This window comes from Theobroma cacao, chromosome 2 (genome assembly GCF_000208745.1).
Source record: "Theobroma cacao cultivar B97-61/B2 chromosome 2, Criollo_cocoa_genome_V2, whole genome shotgun sequence".
In the NCBI taxonomy this organism is placed as follows: Eukaryota; Viridiplantae; Streptophyta; class Magnoliopsida; order Malvales; family Malvaceae; genus Theobroma; species Theobroma cacao.
The window spans coordinates 15,249,962-15,271,637 of NC_030851.1; the positions used below are offsets into that span (position 1 = coordinate 15,249,962).

At 35.1% G+C, this 21,676-nt stretch overlaps 1 protein-coding gene across 1 annotated transcript; it reads right to left on the reverse strand.

The window, feature by feature from the left end:
• LOC18608940 (sphingosine-1-phosphate lyase) lies at positions 254-6,504 on the reverse strand. Its single transcript, XM_007043860.2, has 15 exons — positions 6,124-6,504; positions 5,975-6,020; positions 4,715-4,866; positions 4,532-4,591; positions 4,001-4,225; positions 3,766-3,907; positions 3,628-3,678; positions 3,422-3,513; positions 2,463-2,589; positions 2,058-2,073; positions 1,561-1,668; positions 1,386-1,440; positions 1,163-1,309; positions 779-857; positions 254-562 (listed from the first exon to the last, which is right to left on the reverse strand). The coding sequence occupies exons 1-15, from the start codon at positions 6,330-6,332 to the stop codon at positions 440-442; spliced, it is 1,632 nt and encodes a 543-aa protein (XP_007043922.2). The 5' UTR covers positions 6,333-6,504; the 3' UTR covers positions 254-439.

Below are 21,676 nucleotides of genomic sequence, written 5' to 3' on the forward strand. Positions count from 1 at the left end.
AACATTTTTTGAACATTATACTTTTTTTTCATTATTATATGAATAGATAAGTGTACCTTATAACTATAAAAATTTAATTGATTTGCGTTTAAAAAAGAAAAAATTACCTAAAATATATAAAAACGGAAATGTTACTGAAATATTAAAAAATGATTAATTTATATGACAAATTTTGTCCCCACAATATGCTCGGGTACTGATCTAATAATTCAAAGAAAAAGGTTTCATGAGGTTCGGCAAATGCTCTTGAATATCTTTAATAAAAGTAATTATTGAAAAGGGAATCAATTCAGTGAATGAGATATATAGAACCATAAGGAACATCACTCAAATGAGCATTTATTTCCATCATAAATTAACCACAATTCTTATACAAACTAATAGCATGTGAAGAAGCAAAACAATCAGAGCTGATGAAGGGCGATGGCAATAGCATGTACTAGCATGTACCGTCCATGTAATTTACCAACAATTCTTCGACCATGCCTCTATCCGGCATCCTTCCTGCTGCCCCGTATATGGGCGCTAAACCTCCGCTTATAGGCCCGGGATTTTCTTTCACCTGAAACAAACATAGTTGAACAAACCAGCTAATTAAACAAGTACTCAGCATCGTATCAAGCGCCAATAGAACCAAAAGTTGTCCGCAAGACCAGCAAACATGCTTATGTAGCTGATGAAGTATTATAAGTTATAAACGAAACCATGGTCCAGCACACTATTGGGCAGTGAATGAATGGCAAATATAACTTGGTATTTTCAAGTGACAAAAGCTTACGGTTTGTACAGCTTCACTCAGGTCCTGGATGAAGAAATCAACAACTGGCACATGTTGAAGAGTGATGCAGATATGAATGCTGATTCAACCACATGGAAGAAAAGAATCAGTCCAAGAATACAAAACTTTACCAAGGTTAAAGTATAAAATAGATTCTAACTTTAATACAACTTGAATGAAGAATGATACACTATAACCACCCAAAAAAAAAAAAAAGTATTTATGATGGAGGCTAAAATTCACGATCAAAGAAACATCTAATCAATCAAATCAAAGGCCAACCATTTTGTATAATTCATTTCAAATGACTAACTACTCCAATCGCTGTTGAAGGGCAAACAATCCAATGAGAAATTAAAGAAACAATTGGGCAGAAAGGCTCACCTGTTGGGTCTCTGCAATGCATTCAAATGCCACCCTTTGCAAGACATGATATCATTTACCTCAAATATGTCCAGAACAGCAGAACCAAATGCCACAATTGTCATGTCTGGCCTTCCAATTATAAACAACTCGGGAATCTCTTTTATCCTGTATTTAAAGAGGCCGTTATTCTCCTCATCTCAAAATTAGAGAATTCAGTAGAAAATGTGAAATGAATTCGAACCCATTCTGTATCATCTTTGATGCTTCCATGATATTTCTTGTATTCTCCAAATAACCTATGGGTTGTTAAGGAACAATAATCAGCCCAGAAACAGAGCACTTGAATAAATCTAACAATAACGTAGGTGACTATTTCGTAGCTTCAAGCATTGCAGACTAAAAAGGCATTTTGCTACCTTCTTGTCCCAGAGACATCATTGCAGCCCAAGCTCCTGCAATCAATCCTCCAGGCCTGCTTCCTGCTATGGTTGGAGACACATAAAGCCCTCCCGACCACTCAGTAACTGTACAACCAATAAAACGAAAACATAATTAAGCACAATCATAAGGCAGAGAACTGATGAGACATTTCTTAGATGAAACTTAAAAATAAATTCACCATCCAGAGAATCATTTCTATGCAGTATCTACTCCCTTTAAAAGTTATCCTCCCAGTGATACTAAACTAATGCCTTTCAGTCTCAAAACAGTCTCATTTTACCAAATGATCAAAATGGCCCCAGTTGATCAGAAATACTATAAATAGTGTAAAATCATTCAAGACCCCTAGAAACAATCTGGCGCCTAAATTTAAATGTTTGAAACAACCCTAAGCATTTCCCGTCCACCTTCTTTTCCACCTCAAGTTTACTTCTCTTTTTTCTTTTTCCTTTATAACAGAGATTCTACTTACCAGCAACAAATTGATGCTGTTGGAGAATAGTAGGCCAAGAAATCCAGCATAATATTTAGTAGCCACCAACCAAGATGCCATGACAAGAAAAGCATATCATAAAGAACTTGATCAGAAGTGTTAAAAAAATATATTAGACAAATATTTTAAATTAAATCTACAACTTATGCAATGTTATCAGAGTCAGAAAATTAATCTTGGCATTACACATTTAGTTTTTGAGAATGCAATATGCACAGCCAAAAGGTAAAACCAAAGCTAACAGAAAGAGACAATATGCATTATATAACTTGTACACAATATTTACAGTTGTCAGTGGAGACATACGCCTTGAAATCTCCAATTTTAGATTTTACTTCTGCAACTACTTATAATCAATGTTGTTCAAGGATAACTGATATTTACCTTTCTAATATCATGATCTCTATACAGAACTACACTTGTTCCTTTAGGAGCCAGCCCATATTTATGCACATCCACAGAAATTGAGGTTACTCCCATAACAGTGAAATCAAAAGATGGAATTGGGTACCTAACAAGATAGGGGAAAAAGTAATAATCAATTCAGTTTAGCTGACACTCCTGAGACATGGATATGGAACAGAAACAATGATTTTAAGAGCTTATACTCCCCAAAATACTTTTTGCTCCAGTTCAAATACAAAACAATAACATTTTCAAAGAAGCAATCATGTATCTGATGGTGAGAAAAAAATATCTCCAAACAGAATCTTATAGCAATTGATGAAATCACTACCTGTAATCCATGCAAGGCATATGCTAATTAAGAAAAAATTGACAAAAGGCAAATTGATGATGTCACACCGAAAAGAGGAAAAAAGAGGCAGCCCCAATCACATATAACACTTTCAGGTTCCCCAATGAAATGGCACCTGGTATCTAGTTACACAGATCATACCATCAACTCAACAGCATGAAATACTCAAGTTGATAAATTCTTCATTCAAAGGGAAAAAATGGTGTCAATCAATGTGATGACATTTTTCTGTCAGTAAGAACACCATAATGCATTCAATAACTGTGTAAGAAAGAATATAAACAAATCCCTTACAGAAAGAAAACTCACAACTTCTTCAGAATAGAGTGCATAACCTGTTATTCGTTGAAGATTAAAACTACTAAAAGCAGACTGGCATCAATTTGAATAATTTTTTTTCAAATGACCTGAATCAACAGTCACTTAATGAGAGAAAAAGGTACCAAATCAACAATACAGAACTGCATGCCTTTAAAGAACAAGAACCAAACACAACAATAACAACTGCAATTCTAATATTTTAGTCCATGCTGAAATGAAAATAAAGCATATAATCTAATATTACCAAGAGTTCAGCTGCACATACCCAAGTTTATGAGCAAAAGGCAATACAAAGCCACCAAGACAGAGGTCAACATGGAAACAAACTCCATAGCTATAAGCCAATTTACCAAGCTCCTATAAGAAAGATGCCATACTTTCTTAGTACAAACCGAAGTAAAAGGTAACATGAACGAATTACATTTACAAGCTTTTCCTCCCAGATGAAACAAGTAGTGAGTAGTGGCATACCTCAATAGGGTCAATGATGCCATGAGGAAACCCAGGTGCAGATCCAACAATCTGCATTATCATGAGATTTTGGTCAGGCTGACTTGGTAACAAAGATCGCAAGTACAAGAATGCAGGAAATAGGAAAGGCATGTGTACCAAGATTGTATTTCTGTTAATATGTTGCCTGATTGCTTTCACATCTGCTTGAAATTCCTTATCAACAGGAACACGACGCAGCTTGATGTTAAAGTATTGTGCTGCCTTGTCATACGCTGAATGTGCAGATTCAGCTATAATCCTATGCTTGGAAAATAGGATAATTCAAGTTAATAACAATAGGGTCAATAATAAATTAATGAAGTTATTGAAGTAAATATGAAGAAACACATACATTTCTGGCTTTGTAATTCCCTTCTTCATCTTCATATAATCTCGAGATGTTTTTACTGCTAACAGTATGCTCTCAGTTCCTCCTGATGTCATGTTTCCACAAACTTGTCCTCCAGAAGCCTTCTCTTTACTGCCAAGTAGAGCAGCCGTCATAGCAACCACTTCAGCCTCAAATCGTGCCACACTCTTGAACACATCCAAATGTAATGGATTGGTATGTGCAAACCTGAAAATAGTCAACAGCATCTTAAGGATGGGTAACTGAAAGAAGAGTGGGGCAGACCTGATCTCCTTGAAGTTACTATAATAGAAAGAATATCAATTTCAACAGAGGCACGAAGAAGTCTATGAGCAAACTTTCTTGGAAAAATAAGATAGTGTCAAGTGATTCAATGCAACTTCTGATTCATCTAAAATTCTCTCACCAGTAATATTTAAATCAAGTGAGTTTAAAACATTGCAAATTATAACAGATTAGAGATGATCTTCTTAGGAATAATAAACAATGATAAATTTGTGCTATCTTACTAACATTGAACATGCCTCATTGATCAAAGAAAAATGCCCTTCAGATTCACTTCCACCAATGTAGCTGGACCACAGTAAACCAAGAATTTATCAAGCTCAAGCACAATTCACAAAACAAATCCTGATAAATATATTTGATGTAGAAGAACATATACACATTGTTCTGAAGCTAAAATTATAAACATACACTGTACCAGAGCATTTTCCTTGCCAATCAACATCCTTGCTCTTTTCATCTTTCATTTCATCTATAACACCTACTCCTAAACCTGTGGTTGGCAAGTCGGTCCTCCAGTTTTCTCTAATGGATTTGCTGCCAGAATGTAACTTATCCACAACCTGCATTGTTCGGCAGACCAATACGTATGATAAATTACATTCATGGTAATTTTTGAGACAGACAGAATTTAAGATCTGATTCACTGAAATGTAAAATCCATAACAAAATTTTTTTAAAAACAAGTTGCAAGTAGAGAAAATATTAATATTCTAGCCCCAGAATGTGAACATGAGAGTGTCTACAAGTGTATAACAACAATGATAAGCCTTCTTTACTTTGGGTTAGACTGGATAATTATGCACTTCTGCGATGTTTCATCCATACGGAGGAAAACATAATGGTCAAATGAGCTTACAAAACACTTAGCTTCCACTGAAATCACTTAATAATAAACAAAACAATGCCCTTGCTGGGGTCAATCAGGCTTCAGTCATTCTACATTAATGTTCCAACATTTCAAATCTCTCTTTGCCTCTTTACATTTTTATGAAATCAGTACTGATGCTTAGTTTAAACAATGACACAGTAAGTTTCCAGTCTTGAAAAACACCAAACAAGCATACAGTTGCTGCACTATAGTTTCACAAGCCAAACTCAAGCATCTTATCTATTTATAATTTCCTTAGTAAATGCAAGAAAAGTAGGTAAAAATACTTTATCTCAAGCAGAGAGAAAATTCTAAACAGCACCTGCTACTGTAACTGTAATACCAGAAAACGTCATACAATCAATTGACACTGAGAAAGGCTAAAATGATAGTCTATGATGTCAAATAAACGCAACTGAATAAATCCAACTAACTGTATAGTAGCCATTCATATATGTGTTTAATCAATCAACAAATCAGATCAGTCAAAACTGATCCATCGAATTCTCCTGTTCAAAGGCCCACAAAGGCACCAACATAACAATATAATAACAAATGCAATAACTGCAACTCAGCAGACGCTTATTAAATGCTTCCAGGTACTCCTAATTCAATTAGTACTATATTCTTTCATTTATTGCCCAAACAAAAAAAGAAAAAACAATTTTCTAATGTTTGCAACGAATCAAAACTCACCATTATTGAATCCACAATAAGGAGAATCTATAACTACATGTATAAATGCCAAAAAAAGTCAATAGGTTTAACTTAAATTTTTTAAAAAATTAAATAAATCTAACCTTCTGCTTCTCGGCATCAACATAACTCTTAACACCAGGAATCAACCTTTTTTTTTTTTGACAGAATGGAAAACAACGGAATTAGTTAATCAAACTGAATAACTCCTCTGAAACTATAATTAATCTAATAAATAAATGTGATAAATTACTTGATGGAGCTCATGAAAAAACCCAGGAACGTAGCTTTGAGTCCTTTCTCGTGAATAACGGAAAGAAACGACTGAAGAAAACGCGCGACGAGGAGAGTGAGGAGAGGGGCGAGAAGCAGAGCCAGAGGCTCGAATTGTGAAAGGAACGAATTGGCAGAAGCGCGGAAGTGATTCAAGAAGGAGTTGAACGAAGAAGAAAAAGAATCCATTTGTTCGTTTTTCTGAAGAATAAAATGAATAGCAGTGTGATGGAGAGAGCGAGGAAGACGCAGGAGGAAGGAAGTTTAATAATACGCCGTTGAAGTGGGGAGGATACAGCGGTCGTCGTTTATAAGACGCGACTCTTGGTAATCGCGTGCAAGAAACGTCCTATTCCATTTTGGCGGGGTGCATTGCGATATCGTTGCGTCACTTTTTTATTTAGTATCCTCACAGAATTATTGGCCTAATAAAACAATAATAATTTAGTGGAAAGGTAGAACATCAGGCTGGGCTGGGGTAGGCTCATCAAGAAGTGAATTAAACATCGCGTGTAGCAAGAGCAGCCCACGTACAACGAATAGGTTTAGCTTATTCATATGAGTGAGCTTTAGCATGATGTGGCTTAGAAACTGTGTACTCTCTCAATTTTTGTACCTTCGCTGTAAGAATTATCAGCAAGGGCACTAAACCAAACGAAAAGGAAGCAGAACACAGATTTCATGCTAGTTTCTAGTGCTTCAATTGGTTATTTACGTACTTACGGGCTTTAACAATATTATAATCCTATATGTATATATATATATGAAGAAATTTGATAATTTGAAGTTATTTTTGAGACCATAAAAAAAAAGTTTACATGGGGAAAAAGAAATTCTAATTCTAAAGTCTAAAATTTTTGAATAAAATTCGAGAACATGTACTCCTTTATAATTGTTGAAACTTACTATTGAAGTAACATATTTTGAAGAGCCCATTAATATGGAGTCGAAAGTAGTTTTTTTCTAAAATCAAAAGATTTTAGTTGTTTCATCTTTTGAGTGTTGAAAATGCGAGATCATCGAAAGTTATTTTGTTGTTTTGCTTTTTATTTTTGATAACTAATGGGAAGAAAGATTTTATAGCCATCATCTTTTTTGGTTTTTGGATGACTTGATATGTCAACAGAAGGCTCTATGGCCTTTTTTTTTCTTCTTCTTCTTTTCTTTAAAATCCACCCATCGAAGAAATTTAGACATAAACTTTTTGTATTCTTTTTTGGTTTTGACTTGAACAAAAGTGCATTTACGTTTGATTTGGCTTGTAGTAACTTTTCCAGCTTTTGGGTTGTTTCTTAATGCAAATTTGCAAAATGTTGGGTTTTTGTTAAACCAACCAAAGATATTGAGGGTTTTATCTTTTGTCAATAGACAACATTGATGCCTATATATATGCATGTTAATAAAATTAGCATATAGAAAAATCAAAATGCGGAATTAGATACTGACCTCCAGCCACTAATGTCATGGGAATGAGCTCTTTGTAAAAAGACACTTCTAAATTCTAGCAATCTCACTTAAATGGAATGTTTTTTTGAAAAATGTTGAGCTTAGGGACCCATACTCTGTTTTCTTTTATATATATATATATATATATATATCATCTTCCCATCAAAGACATAATCGAAACAAAGAAAGTGTACATGTGTCAAAGTAGTTAATAGAAGGTTAATGGAGAATGGGTGATATGCGAACCATAACTTAACGTGGGTAACTAACATTCTCCCACTTAGTCCATATATTTTACTTAATAATACCCAAAAGTCCACGAATCCTTCTTCTTAAGAAAAGAAACAAAATACATGAATCATGGCAATAAGTCCTTTAAAAATGAGCATTGTCTTCTTTGCATCACTATGCATTCTATTTCCTTAATGTCAGCCCATCATAACTTAATGAATAAACCATATGTTTATTCTAGGTGCAATAATGATTGTTATTCTCAAAATAAATGTGTACAAAATGATGAGAAAACACACAAACGAATAAGAGTTTCAATACAATTAATAAAAATCCATACAACAAAAATCAAAAGATAGAACCAAGTCCATTCGTGCTACATGATCCTTAAATTTCATTGGTGGCATGCCCTTTGTTAAAGGATCAATAATCATCAATTCAGTGCTAACGTGCTCAATGACCACTTTGTGTTCCCTAACACATTCGCTTATGGCTAAATACTTGATCTCAATGTGTTTACTTCGACTACCACTTTTGTTATTTTTAGCTAAGAAAACCAAAACTGAATTGTCATAATACATCCTCAATGGCTTAGAAATGGAATCCACAATTCTAAACCCATATATGAAACTCTTCAACCATACACTATGTGTGGTAACCTCAAAACAAGAAACCAACTCAGCCTTCATGGTAGAAGTAGTAGTTAAAGTCTGCTTTGCACGCTTCCAAGACACGGTTTCGCCAACAAACATAAAAACATATCCAAATGTTGATTTTTGTGAATCAACACACCTAACGAAATTCGAATCCAAGTAACCAATTACCTCCAGGGTGTCAATTCACTTATACATAAGCATGTAATCTTTGGTCCCTTTAAGGTACCTCATCACCTTCTTTGCAGCTCTTTAATAGTCCATACCTAGGTTACTTTGATATCTACCTAATATTCCAATAGCAAATGCAATGTCAGGTCTTGTATAAACTTGAGCATACATTAGGCTTCCAACAGTAGAAGCATACGAAATGTTTTGCATTTATTCCCTTTCAAGCTCATTTTTCGGGCATTGGTTCAAATTGAACCTGTCACCCTTCACAATGGGTGCTACACTCGATGAATAATCGTTCATTTGAAACCTCTTTAAATTCTTATTAATATAGGTTTCTTGAGATAGACCCAAAATGCTTTGAGATTTGTCCCTATGGATCTTAATTCTAATGACATAAGATTCATATCAAAATTCTTAGAGAGAAATTGTTTCACCTCATGTAACAACCCTTTATCATTGGTTGCAAGTAGAATATCATCCACATATAGAATAAGGAAACAAATTTTAGTCCCATTAACCTTCTGATATATGCATTGATTCGTGATGTTCTTTATAAAACCAAATGAAGAGATGACATCATGAAATTTCAAATATCATTGACGGGACGCTTGTTTTAATCCATATACGAATTTCTTGAGCTTGCACACCAAATGCTCACCATTATTGGAGGAGAATCCTTCTAGTTGTTCATATAAACCTCCTCCTCTAAGTCCCCATTGAGGAATGCTGTTTTCACTTCTATTTGATGTAGTTCCCAATCAAAATGGGCAACTAATGCCATAATGGCACGAAGAGAATCTTTCATAGATACAAAAGAAAAGGTCTTTGTTTAATTGATTCTTTTCTTTTAAGTGAAACCCTTAGCAACGAGTCTTGCTTTACATCTCTTAATGTTGTCTAATGAATCTTTTTTTGTTTTAAAAACCTTTTTACATCCAATGGCCTTTGCACCATTAGGCAACTCAACAAGATTTTGGACTCTGTTAGATGCCACAGAATTCATCTCATTTTTCATGACATTGTATCACAATTCAAATTCTTTGCAACTCATGGCTTGTGAAAATGTTTTAAGATCATTTTTGGCTCCAACATTATAGTCAGCTTCTTGTAGATACACAATGTAATCACTAAAGATTATTGATTTCTTTATCCTAGTTGATGTTCTTAATGTTGTATTAACATCCTCTTGAGGAGCATGTTGCACAATTGGTTGTTCAATAATCTCTGGCAATTGTTGAACAACAGGATCTACTAGATCGTCATTAGCAACTTGTGGAACTACAACAATTGGTTGTACAACACCCATTTGAATTTGAGGGGTGTTATGAATGACAATGAATCTGTCACTTGAACTAGGAGTTTGAATATCACAATGATTCTTATCAAAAATTAAGTTTTGAGATTGATCACTCCCACTGATCAAGTCATTTTCAAGAAACTTTGCATTTCTTGATTCTACAATCCTAGTGCTATGAGATGGACAATAAAATCTGTACCTTTTGGACCTTTCAACATATCCAATGAAATAGCCACTTATGGTCCTAGGGTCCAATTTCTTTTCTTGTGGATTATAAACTCTTACTTCATATAGGCATCCCCAAATGTGTATATGTCACAAACTTGGTTTCCAACCTTTCCATAATGCAAATGGTGTTTTAGGAACAACCTTGGTTAGAACTCAATTCAATATATACATTGTCGTTTTAAGAGCTTCAGTCTACAAGAATTTAAGAAGCTTGGAGTTGTTAAGCATACTCCGCACCATGTCCATCAATATTCAGTTTCTTTTTTCTGCTACACCATTCTAGTATAAAGATCCAAGCATGGTGTATTGGGCCACTATCCCATACTCCTCAAGAAACTTCACAAATGGACCAAGTGCTTGTCCATCCTTAATATATCTATCATAATATTTTCCACCTCAATCTGATCTCACGATCTTAATTTGCTTCCCGCATTGTCACACTCCTTCAGCTTTAAATACCTTAAAGGCATCTAATACTTCATTCTTAATATGAAGCAAGTAAAGATACATATATCGCGAATAGTCATTTATAAAAGAAATAAAGTATTTCTGACCATACAAGTCCATATCTAAACTACAAATATCTATATGTATGATCTCCAATATGTCCAAACTCCTCTTGGCACCTTTCTTTGTCTTGTTAGTTAGCTTTCCCTTTATGCAGTCCACACAAACATCAAAATCAATAAAATTCAGAATACTGAGTACTCCATCATTCACCAATCTTTTAATCCTCTTTATGGATATATGTCACAATCTTTAGTGTTTCAAAATAGAAGAATTTTCATTCATAACATATCGTTTAATACTAGCATTATTATAAACATGCACTGCATTATAAAAGGCATTGTCTTGCAAATTAATTCAAAAAATTTATAAATAAATTAAAGGAAGTATCTGAAAAGTTAAAGGAAAAACCAAATGGTACAAGTCTTGAAACTGAAATAAAATTTCTAAAGAAACTTGGAATATAAAATGTTATTACCAAATTCAAAACAAAACCAGAATCTAAAATCAATCTGCATGTTCCAATTGCTTCCACATGTGAGCGTATCTTGTTTCCTGAATAAATGCATTGCTCACTACCCACTAGATTCCTTTAGTATCGGAAGCCTTGCAAGGTATTTGAAATATGGATTGTAGAACTAGAATCAATCCACAAGTGTTTTGACAAACATCAACCATATTAGATTCATAACAAACAAGTGAGATTACATTACCTTTTTTCTCAAGTCAAGCCTTAAATTTAACGTAATCTTTCTTCATGTGCCTTTTCTTTTTATAGAAGAAACATTTGGATTCCTTCTTAACATTAGTTTAGATGGGTATTTTACCCTTTCCCTTTTGTTCTCCTTGCCATTTATTCTTTCCTTGTGTTGCCATATGTGCACTTTTGCCCGATTCCACAATCAGCCTACTTTCCTCTTAAACACACGTGGTCAAAAGTTCATTAATTGACCATTTTTCCTTGTGTGTGTTATAAAAGATTTTGAAAGCTCCATATTAATATGGAAGAGAATTTAGAATGAAGTGCACAAGGAAAGATTTAGACATCTCAACCTCAAGAGACTTCAGTTGAGCCTCAATGTCCCTCATTTGCATGATGTGCTCATGCACACCTCTAACACTAGTGAGCTCCATTAATGATAACTTTGTCATATGGTGTTAGTTAGGGCCTTATTTGAAGACTCAAATTGTTCATTAATAGCCTTTAGCAGTTCCTTCACATTACACGCTTTCCTATTGAACCATATGTACCAATAAAAATTTTTATCTTTATGAACATCATACTAAGACGATTGGATCACTCTCATCGTTTATAAAGAGCGATTTCATCCTGAGTGCTAGTATTAGTAGGTGTAGGTGGTTCATCCTTCCAAATAACGTAATCAATATCCATCCACCCTAATTGGAGAAGAATCCTCTCCTTCCATATTTTATAGTTATCACCATTTAAATCGAGAATATCACATTTGATATCAGAAAAATTCACAAGTTGTATAACTGTATAAAAAAAAACCAAACATACATGCTTATGTCATAGAAATTAAGGCAATTAAACGTATGTTATATTTTACCAATGTAAAACATGTAAATATTGCTTAAAAATATGAACCAAATAACAAATAAAAATTGCTTGTGGGCCAAGTTTTATTTAAAAGATTCATATACAAACTTCATGATGAAACTATCAAATAATATTCCTTTTCTTAATTCCTGTGGGTAAATTAAGAAAACTAATTTGTTATTTCATCCTAATTAATCACACAAATATAATAAAAAAATCCTGTGGGATAAAATTTATCATATTTGAATATGATTAATCACAATTGATGTCATTTTTCTACATGTGATCCAAGGATACTTAATATACAATTTAGCATAATCAAAGATGATGTGTGTCATGAACCAACCTTGTATAAGGCGATGACAATGTAGAATTACATAGGAGATTAAGTTTTTTGTATCTATAATGGAGTTTCAAATATTGTAATGATATTTGGTGACAATTCTATAAATACTTGTTAAGTTTTTAGGGGAAAACCCTTTAGGAAGAGAATGTTCCCATCTCACACATTGTAATGGTTGTTGGTGAAATACTTGTAAATCCTCATAAACTCTTTATAGGAGGTGAACAGTCAACAAATTGTTGGGATGTCTCATTGGTAAAAGTATGTTTATAGTGAATCATCTAAGGCTACCTCTATGACCTGATAATGGCATCTCTAGGTGCCATTGTACTCATTTTCATATTAATAAAACATTTTTCTTTATATGGCTTTAATGTTTGCGTATATAACATTAAGTATGCCCTATGATTTCGATGTGTGTTACCTTTAATCTAATTTGTGGGTATTGTTGATGTTTGCTCATATATAAACAAGTTATTGCCTGGCTTGCATGGAAGCGTCCACTCAAGCACTACACGAACTATCACATACTTAAGTGAATAAGCGTAGTTCGCGACAGTTGATATCAGAATATGACCGAGATGTGCTAAGTGAAAGAATAGACATGGTGACCATGTGAAATACACTAAAGGACGATCAGAAAATTGATGAGTTTGAGGTTGCAGTGGCTGCAATAAAAGCTCATACAGTCCCATGTGAAGGGATAGACGAAATTGAGACAATCTAGAAGGAATTATCTGAAATGATAGTTACTTTGAGTGATGAAACCAGGGACGCGTTAAGCACTCTCCAAGGTGAGTTTGGAGAATTAAAAGCTCCAATAAACCTCTTGATTATTGCTACAAGTAATAATAGTACAAAACAAAGAGATCGAAGGAAAAGGGCTAAAGTGATATGAAGGGGTTAGAGATTCAAAAAAGCTAGAGAACTTCCTTTTTGATATTGAGCAGTTGTTTTGGGCTGTGCGTACTGAGTCAGAGGAAGATAGAGTGACGATAGCCGTAATGTATCTTGCATGAGATGCCAAATTATGGTGGCGTTCCAAATTCATTAATGGTGAATGCCACATAAAAAGATGGGCAAACCTAAAGCGAGAATCGAAAAACTAGTTTTTCCATGACAATGTAGAGTACATAGCTCGGTGAAAGTTACGAGAGCTTACATAAACCGAGTCAGTATGAGAATTTGTACAGAACTTCTCTACCTTAATGTTAGATATTGAGGGCATAATCAAGAATGATAAGTTGTTCTATTTTCTCGAGGGTCTAAAGTGATGGGTGAAGACAGAGTTATAACTGTAAAAGGTACAAGAAGTGGCTTCAACAATGATAGTCGTTGAACATCTTACTGATTATACTGATAACTCTCATAAACAGAAGGACCCTCCATTTAGAACTAGTAGCTCTAGCTCCAATAGTGGGGCAAAATTTCCAATAGTTAGCAGACCCTCAAGTGAGGGAAGAGAAAGGAGACCACCTATTCGGGACACACCACAACCAAGAGCAACTAAGTAGTAAGGCTTCAAACCTCAAGCCCCAATATCTTGTTGTCTCTACAATAGACCTCATCAAGTAGCTGAATGCCCACATCAAGTAGCTCTTAACACGATATGTACAACTAATGTAGTAGCACCTCGAGACCAAAACTCAATTGAGGAATTTTAAGAGGAGCCGACACGTATGGGTTCTATTCTATTCCTTAGTGCATTGCAAGCATAATTAGAAAAGATTAAGAAAGATCTTCAATGAGGTCTCATGTATGTGGATGTGTTTGTTAATGATAAAAAGATCAAAGCCATGCTATACACAAAGGCTTCTAATACCTTCATCATCTCGAGAAAGGTAAAGAGATGTGGTCTTAACGTCAACTCACCAATTTTAGCTATTATGGGGAACTCCAAAGATGTAAAGGTTAAGATTGGTTCTTGATAAGGGAAAGTGAACATGACTATAGCCACCATAGAGTACTTTGATGTTGTCTTGAGCTTGGATTTTATGACAAAAGCATAAGGCATCCCATTTCCTGTTGCGAGTTATCTAATGTTTTTAGGGAACAACCATGTGTGGTATCGACTATAATTCTATCCAAGAGTGGGAAGAGGATTATATCAACTATCCAGTTCAAGAAAGAAGAACCCTCATAGATGGTCATGCTCATCTACAAAGGCGGAGATAGTACAATTCCAATATCTGAGGGAGTGAAGCTAGTTTTGGAAGAATTTCAGGATATGATGCCAGAACAACTACCTAAGGCTTTACCACCTAGACAAGCTATTGATCATGAGATAGAATTACTCCCAAATGTTAAGCCACCTGCAAAAAGGCCATACAGGATGGCTCCTCTAAGAGTGGGAAGAGGATTATATTAGCTATCTAATTCAAGAAAAGAGAACCCTCTTATATGGTCATGCCTATTTGTATAATGTTCTCAAGAAACAACCATGTGTGGTACCTACTACAATTCTACCTAATAGTAGGAAGAGGATTATATCAATTATCTAGTTCAAGAGAGGAAAACCTTTCTATGTGGTCATGCCCATTTATAAAGGTGGAGATAGTACAAATCCAATATCTGAGGGAGTGAAGCTAATTTTAGAAAATTTTCAAGATATGATGCTAGAACAACTATATAAGGTTCTACCACCTTGACAAGCTGTTGATCATGAGATAGAATTACTCCCAAGCATTAAGCCACTTGCAATAAGGCCATACAGGATGGCTCTTCTAAGAGTGGGAAGAGGATTATATTAACTATCTAGTTCAAGAAAGCATAACCCTCCTATGTGGTCATGGCCATCTACAAATATGAAAATATTACAAATCTAATATTCGAGGGAGTGAAGCTAGTTTTGGAAGAATTTCAGGATATGATGCTAGAACAACTACTTAAGGTTCTACCACCTTAACAAGCTATTGATCATGAGATAGAATTACTCTCAAGCGTTAAGCCACCTGTAAAAATGCCATACAAAATGGCTCCCTCAAAGTTAGCAAAGCTAAAGAAGCAATTAGATGAACTGATTCAAACCAGATTCATTCGACTATCAGAGGCATCATTTGGGTCCTCAGTGCTTTTTCAAAAAAAGCAAGATGGGAGTTTATGGTTATGCGTGGATTGTCGAGCTCTGAACAAAGCCACAATCAAGAATAAATATCCAATTCCCCTTATAGCAAATCTCTTTGATTAGCTAAGTCATGGAAAGTATGTCTCCAAATTAGATTTGAGATTGGGCTACCATCAAGTAAAAGCTGCCGAGGGAGATGAACCGAAAACCACCTGTATGACGCGGTATGGTGCATTTGAATTTCTTGTTATGCCTTTTAACTAACCAATGCTTCTGCCACTTTTGCACATTAATGAATCAAGTTTTCCATGATTATTTCGACAAGTTCATGGTAATTTACTTGGATGCTATCATGGTGTACAATTCAACCTTAGATGAGCATCAAAGGCATTTATGGCAAATCTTCCAAAGGTTATGCTTCTATAACAAGTTGTAAGTGAAAAAAGAGAAATGTGCATTCACGCAAACCCAGATTCAATTCCTTGGCCACCTAATCGAATAAGGGTACATACAGATGGATATGCAGAAAGTGAAGGCTATTAAAGAGTGGGTCACCTTTAAGAATACAATTGAGCTTCGTTCGTTCTTATGACTAGCCAATTATTATTGGAGATTCGTGGAGGGATATTGAAAAAAGATGGTATTACTCACATAATTGTTAAAGAAGGAATATAAATGGAGTTGGACACAGTAGTGCAAAGAAGCCTTCGAAGGCTTGAAAGACACAATGATGACGGATCCTATTTTAGAACTCCCTAATATCGAAAAACCCTTTGAGGTATAGATGAATGCATCAGACTTTGCCTTTGGAAGAGTGTTGTTATAAGAAGGACACCCCAAATGTTTTTGAAAGTCATAAATTAAACGAAGCTAAGAGGAGATACATGGCACAGGAAAAAAAACTACTGGTAGTGATTCACTGTTTACAGGCTTGGTGACATTACTTGCTAAGATTGCAATTCGTAGTTAAGACTGACAACATTGTTGTAAGTCACTTCCTCACACAACCAAAACTTACAAGCAAGTAAGAGAGATGGCATGAGTTCCTGGCCAAATTTAATTTCTCTTTCGAGCACGAAGTTAGAAAGGCAAACCGTGTGGTAGATGCCTTCAATAGGAAGCCTGAGTTCACAATTCTTAGGGTGATCATGCTAATGATAACCAGCAAAGTGACCACAGATATCCACAATCATATTGAAGTAAACTTGGATTGACTTCCCCAAGCAATCGTCGTTATGAAGTTGGTAGAGAGTGGGAAGTCCAAATACTTTTGGGTGGAAAATGGACTTCTATTAACAAAGGACCACGAATCTTTGTCCCAAGAATAGGGGACTTGAGGCACAAGTTGATGTAGGAATGCCATAATACTCCATGGGCTAGGCATCTAAGTTAGCAACAAACTGTTGCATTATTGAAACAAGGGTATCATTGGCCTTATATGCGACAGAATGTGATGGAATATACCAAGACATGTCTTTTTTGCCAACAAGTCAAAGTGGAGAGATAGAAGCCGACAAGAATGGTTGAACCGCTACCAGTATAGAGCAAGCCATTGAAAGTATCTCTCTTGACTTCATAGTAGGGCTTCCTAAAGTAAAATATATTAAAGGGGATTCGAATCATGCTAAGGTGATCATACACAATAGAATATTATTAAAATTTCAATCCCTTAAGCCATGGATCACTTTAATTAAAATTAATCTAGAAAAACCACAAAAGAAATATTTCGACATACGTAAAAGTTTGATGTCTACTTTAGTTGGTGGAGTCCTCGTCTTTTTGTTTTTTACTTTGTACACCAACTAAGGTTGATCAAACCATGGTAGTACAATTGTCCTTTCTCTAATGGCGATCCACATAGTGATTTGTCAAAATCTCTTCACTAAGAGTGTGTGAATCCTTAAGCCAATGTTTGTGCTAGCAAACTCTCAACTTTGAGCTCTCTTGTGTTTCTCTTTTTTTGGTTGTGATCCTAACTCAACACATAAGAAAATAAAATAGAGCTCTTCTATACGTTCAAGAGGCAGGTAAAGGATTCTTTTATAGAGTGAATTAATCTATTTCATATCCAACAAGAATTAGAAAATGTCTTGGGCTAATTAGGCTTTTGTTTAATACCCCATCAAATCATATTTGATTTAAACCAATATTTAATTGGATTAAGCCTCTATAAAATGAATTAAATCGCATCCAATTGAACTCAAATTAATTTTGACAATTCACCTTATCTGCGTGACACATTAAGTGCCTAACATGTTGACAATAAATATAAATTAATTCAATTAAGAATTTATATATATATATATATTTATAGATCATAAGTGGCATCAAGCAATACATCATGATCACCTAAATGTTAAGATACTCAATATAGTTTGACTAACCTTTTAGTGTACAGTATCTCAATGTAATTTGATCTTTTCATCATTGATGACTCCATTAGTTTTTTATGATAATAAAACATTCTCATTCATTTATGTCTAACTATGCTACTTGAGTGTATAGGATGAAAAATGCATGCCAACAATAAAATAATCACTAAAAAGAAAACATCAAATCCCATAAGAATGAAGAGCTACATTTGAGCCACAAAACAGAAGGCACTTAGTCAGATAATCAAAGGAGTAAGTCAACTAAACTCAAAAGTGAAGATGGCCAGTTCAGAAACAGAACCAACTTAATCTAAGAGATATTGTTAGTCAACTAAGTGCTTACTGCCAGAAGCGAAGTTCAGAAATAAAATCGACTTAATCGACTAAGAGGAATCGTTAGTCGACTAAAAGCTTACTGCTTGAAACTGAGATCAGAAGACAGAACCAACTTAATCGACTAAGAAGTATGTTAATAGACTAAGAGCTCTCTATCTGAAAATTTGAATTTAAAGCTAGAAGATAGATTAACGGCTAGAACGAACTCCAAATTGTTTCAACGGTCAGAATCTGTCAAACACCCATCAGAGTTGTTTCTTCAAGTATAAAAACCCTTCCCAACGGCTAAGAACAAGATTTGGTGCTTCCAAGATTAAAAAGAGCTCAAATATAGCAAAAATCCTCTGCATACTTTCTGCACTTCACTGCTATCCTTGTAACAAATTTAAGCACTTCACTTTGTACCATTCAGATCAAGTTAGTGATCATAGGTACACTTTTATTTCTCTTCTCTTTATATACTTAGAGTGAGCGAGTCACTCTAAGGGGTTAATTCAAGCTTGGGTTGCTTGATTGGTTGTATAGGTTCTAACTTATCCTAGTAAAAGTTAGTCTGGGTTTTGGTTAATCTCGGGAAAAACCATTGTTAAGGTTGTGGCTGAGCCTACGAAAAGCCATTGTAAAAGCTTGGTGGGAGCTTGGGAATTCCACCTAGTGATTTGATTTGAAAAATCCTTGGTTGATCAATCAAGGTAGTGGATTTAGGTATTTGATCAAACCACTATAAATTGTTGAGTATTGTCTACTCTATTTTTAATTTTCTTTTTCATTCCTTCTTAAACCATTCCCTCGTCTTGCATCGAATCAGCCATTATTGATCTTAAACTTGCCCTCAATTTAGAGTCAATTTTAGTAAGAGCCAAAAAGTGCTATTCACCCCCCCTCTAGCACATTTTCTTGGAACCAACAATCATATATCCCAAATAGATAGAAAGCTTGGCTCAGTGTTTACCATTTAACTTATCCATATTAGTCCTGCAGCTTTCATATTGACATGTCAAGATTGCCTTGGCCAAGGACTTTTAGTCAATATAAGCCAAGAGCAAATAAGATATGTCCCTTTCAAATCACTTAGGGTGATGAATCCACTATAGACTACTCATTCATTTTCGCATGCTTCATACTACACCCAAAAGCAACTTGTTTAGGCATCTGGTCATTTTCAGACCCATAAAGGTGAAATCAAAGTATGATAATTCAAATGCAAGATGACTTAGTAACACAAGTCTAAGGATTACTTACACTACTGACACATGAGAGTATTTTCATAGACACTTGAGTGAAATATCAAATGAAACTTTCATAGCGGGTCATGTTCAGTGAACTTATTTCTTAACAAGCACCCACATACTATCCCCAACTATCTCACATACTTTAACCTTAGAGATCAGGTGTTTACTTCCAAAGTAAGGTGGCTTAGCATTTACTAGCCTTTGAGCATCATTAATGTCCTTATTCTTGACAATACAATGACCAGGAACATATTTAGGAACAAGACTTTGATGCAAAAGAATCTCATAATTATAACCTTTATAATTTCTTTGCAAGGTCATTATGTTCCAAAGACTTTGTTTACATAAGTCTCTCATAACTCTTTATAAATAAACTCAGGGATAAAAAAAATACCTCATACATTATATAAAATATCCAAAATGTATTTAACATGAAATATGACTAATTAATGTTGTGTTTTACAAGCACGAAACTAATTGGCTTGCAAAGCTAACATTAACAGATATGACAACAATCTTTGTGGTAGTGGATCGTTTTTCAAAGTATGCTATGTTTATCCCCATACAGAAGTTTGGCTCTGGAGAAGAAATAGCTCGCATGATCTTCAAACATGTGGTGAAGTACTAAGGCGTACCTAAGAACATTATCAGTGACAGAGATCCCCGCTTTACTAGTTTCTTTTGGAAATAGCTTTTTAAGTTATTGGGGTCCGAACTTAACATCTCTTCTAGTTATCATCCACAAACAGATGGTCAAATAGAACATTTCAATGGACTGTTAGAGGAATATCTATGACTCTTCATGCAAGCAAGCCAAAAGAATTGGCCTAATCTATTAGATGTGGCTCAATTATGTTTCAATTTACAAAAGAGTGCTACCATGAACAAAACCCCTTTCGAGGTTGTCACGGGGCAACACTTAGACTTCCCCACACCTCGATGGAGTTTTATAGCAAGAAAAGTCCTCGAGCATTCAACTTTGCTAAAGAGTGGAGACAGAATACAGAGATTACTCGAGCTTATCTAGAAAAGGCCTCCAACTACATGAAGAAGTGGCTACAAAAGTCATAGAAAGTAACACTTTAAGGTGGAGGACCTTATACTAGTGAAGTTGGTAACCGAACAACTTTGATTCTTAATAAAGAGGGATCGACGACTTGTGAGGAAGTATGAAGGGCTCGTGCAGAGTACGGCCAAGATGGGGAAGACCCCTTATAAGATTGATCCACCTAAGTGGATGAAGGTGCATCTAGTGTTTCACGTCAACAACTTGAAGTCATTCCATATAGATCCAGCAAATGCAAACAGAAGTCAAGCCATGAAAGCTACCATCACCACCAAGCCACCATCACAACGATGAGTAGAAGAGATTCTTGCAGAGAGGATGACCACAATCAATCGAAGACCAACATAGGAGTATTTGGTGATAGGAAGGTTTAGGGACAAATGAAATCATTGGGAGAAAGAAGCCAATCTTCGTGCCTTCAAGTAGAAGATTGAAGAATTCCAAGCCAACCAATCAACGAGGACATCGACAAATTAAGTGGGAAAGGATGTGATGAGCCAAGCTTGTATAGGGTGATGATAGGGTAGAATTACATCGGAGATTAAGTCTTTTGTACTCGTAAGAGAGTTGTCCCCTTTTCAAACATTGTAATGGTATTTGGTGACAATTCTAGAAATACTTGTTAAGTCTTTAACGGGAAGACCATTTAGGAAGGGAATGTCCCAATCTCACACATTATAATGGCTGTTGGTGAAATACTTGTAAATCCTCATAAACTCTTTATATAGGGGTGAGCAGTCGACAGATTGTTGGACTGTCTCATTAGTAAAGGTATGTTTGTAGTGAATCATCTTGGATTACCCCTATGGCCCAGTGATGGCTTGTGTTGGTCCCTTTGTACTCGTTTTTATACTAATAAAATATTTTTCTTTATGTGGCTCTAGTGGTTACGTATATGGCGTTCGATATGCCCTATGATTTTGATGTATATTTCCTTTAGTCTAAGTTGTGGCTATTGTAGATGTTTTTTCAAATATAAACGAGTTATTGGTTGGCTTGCGTGGAAATGTCCACTCAAACACC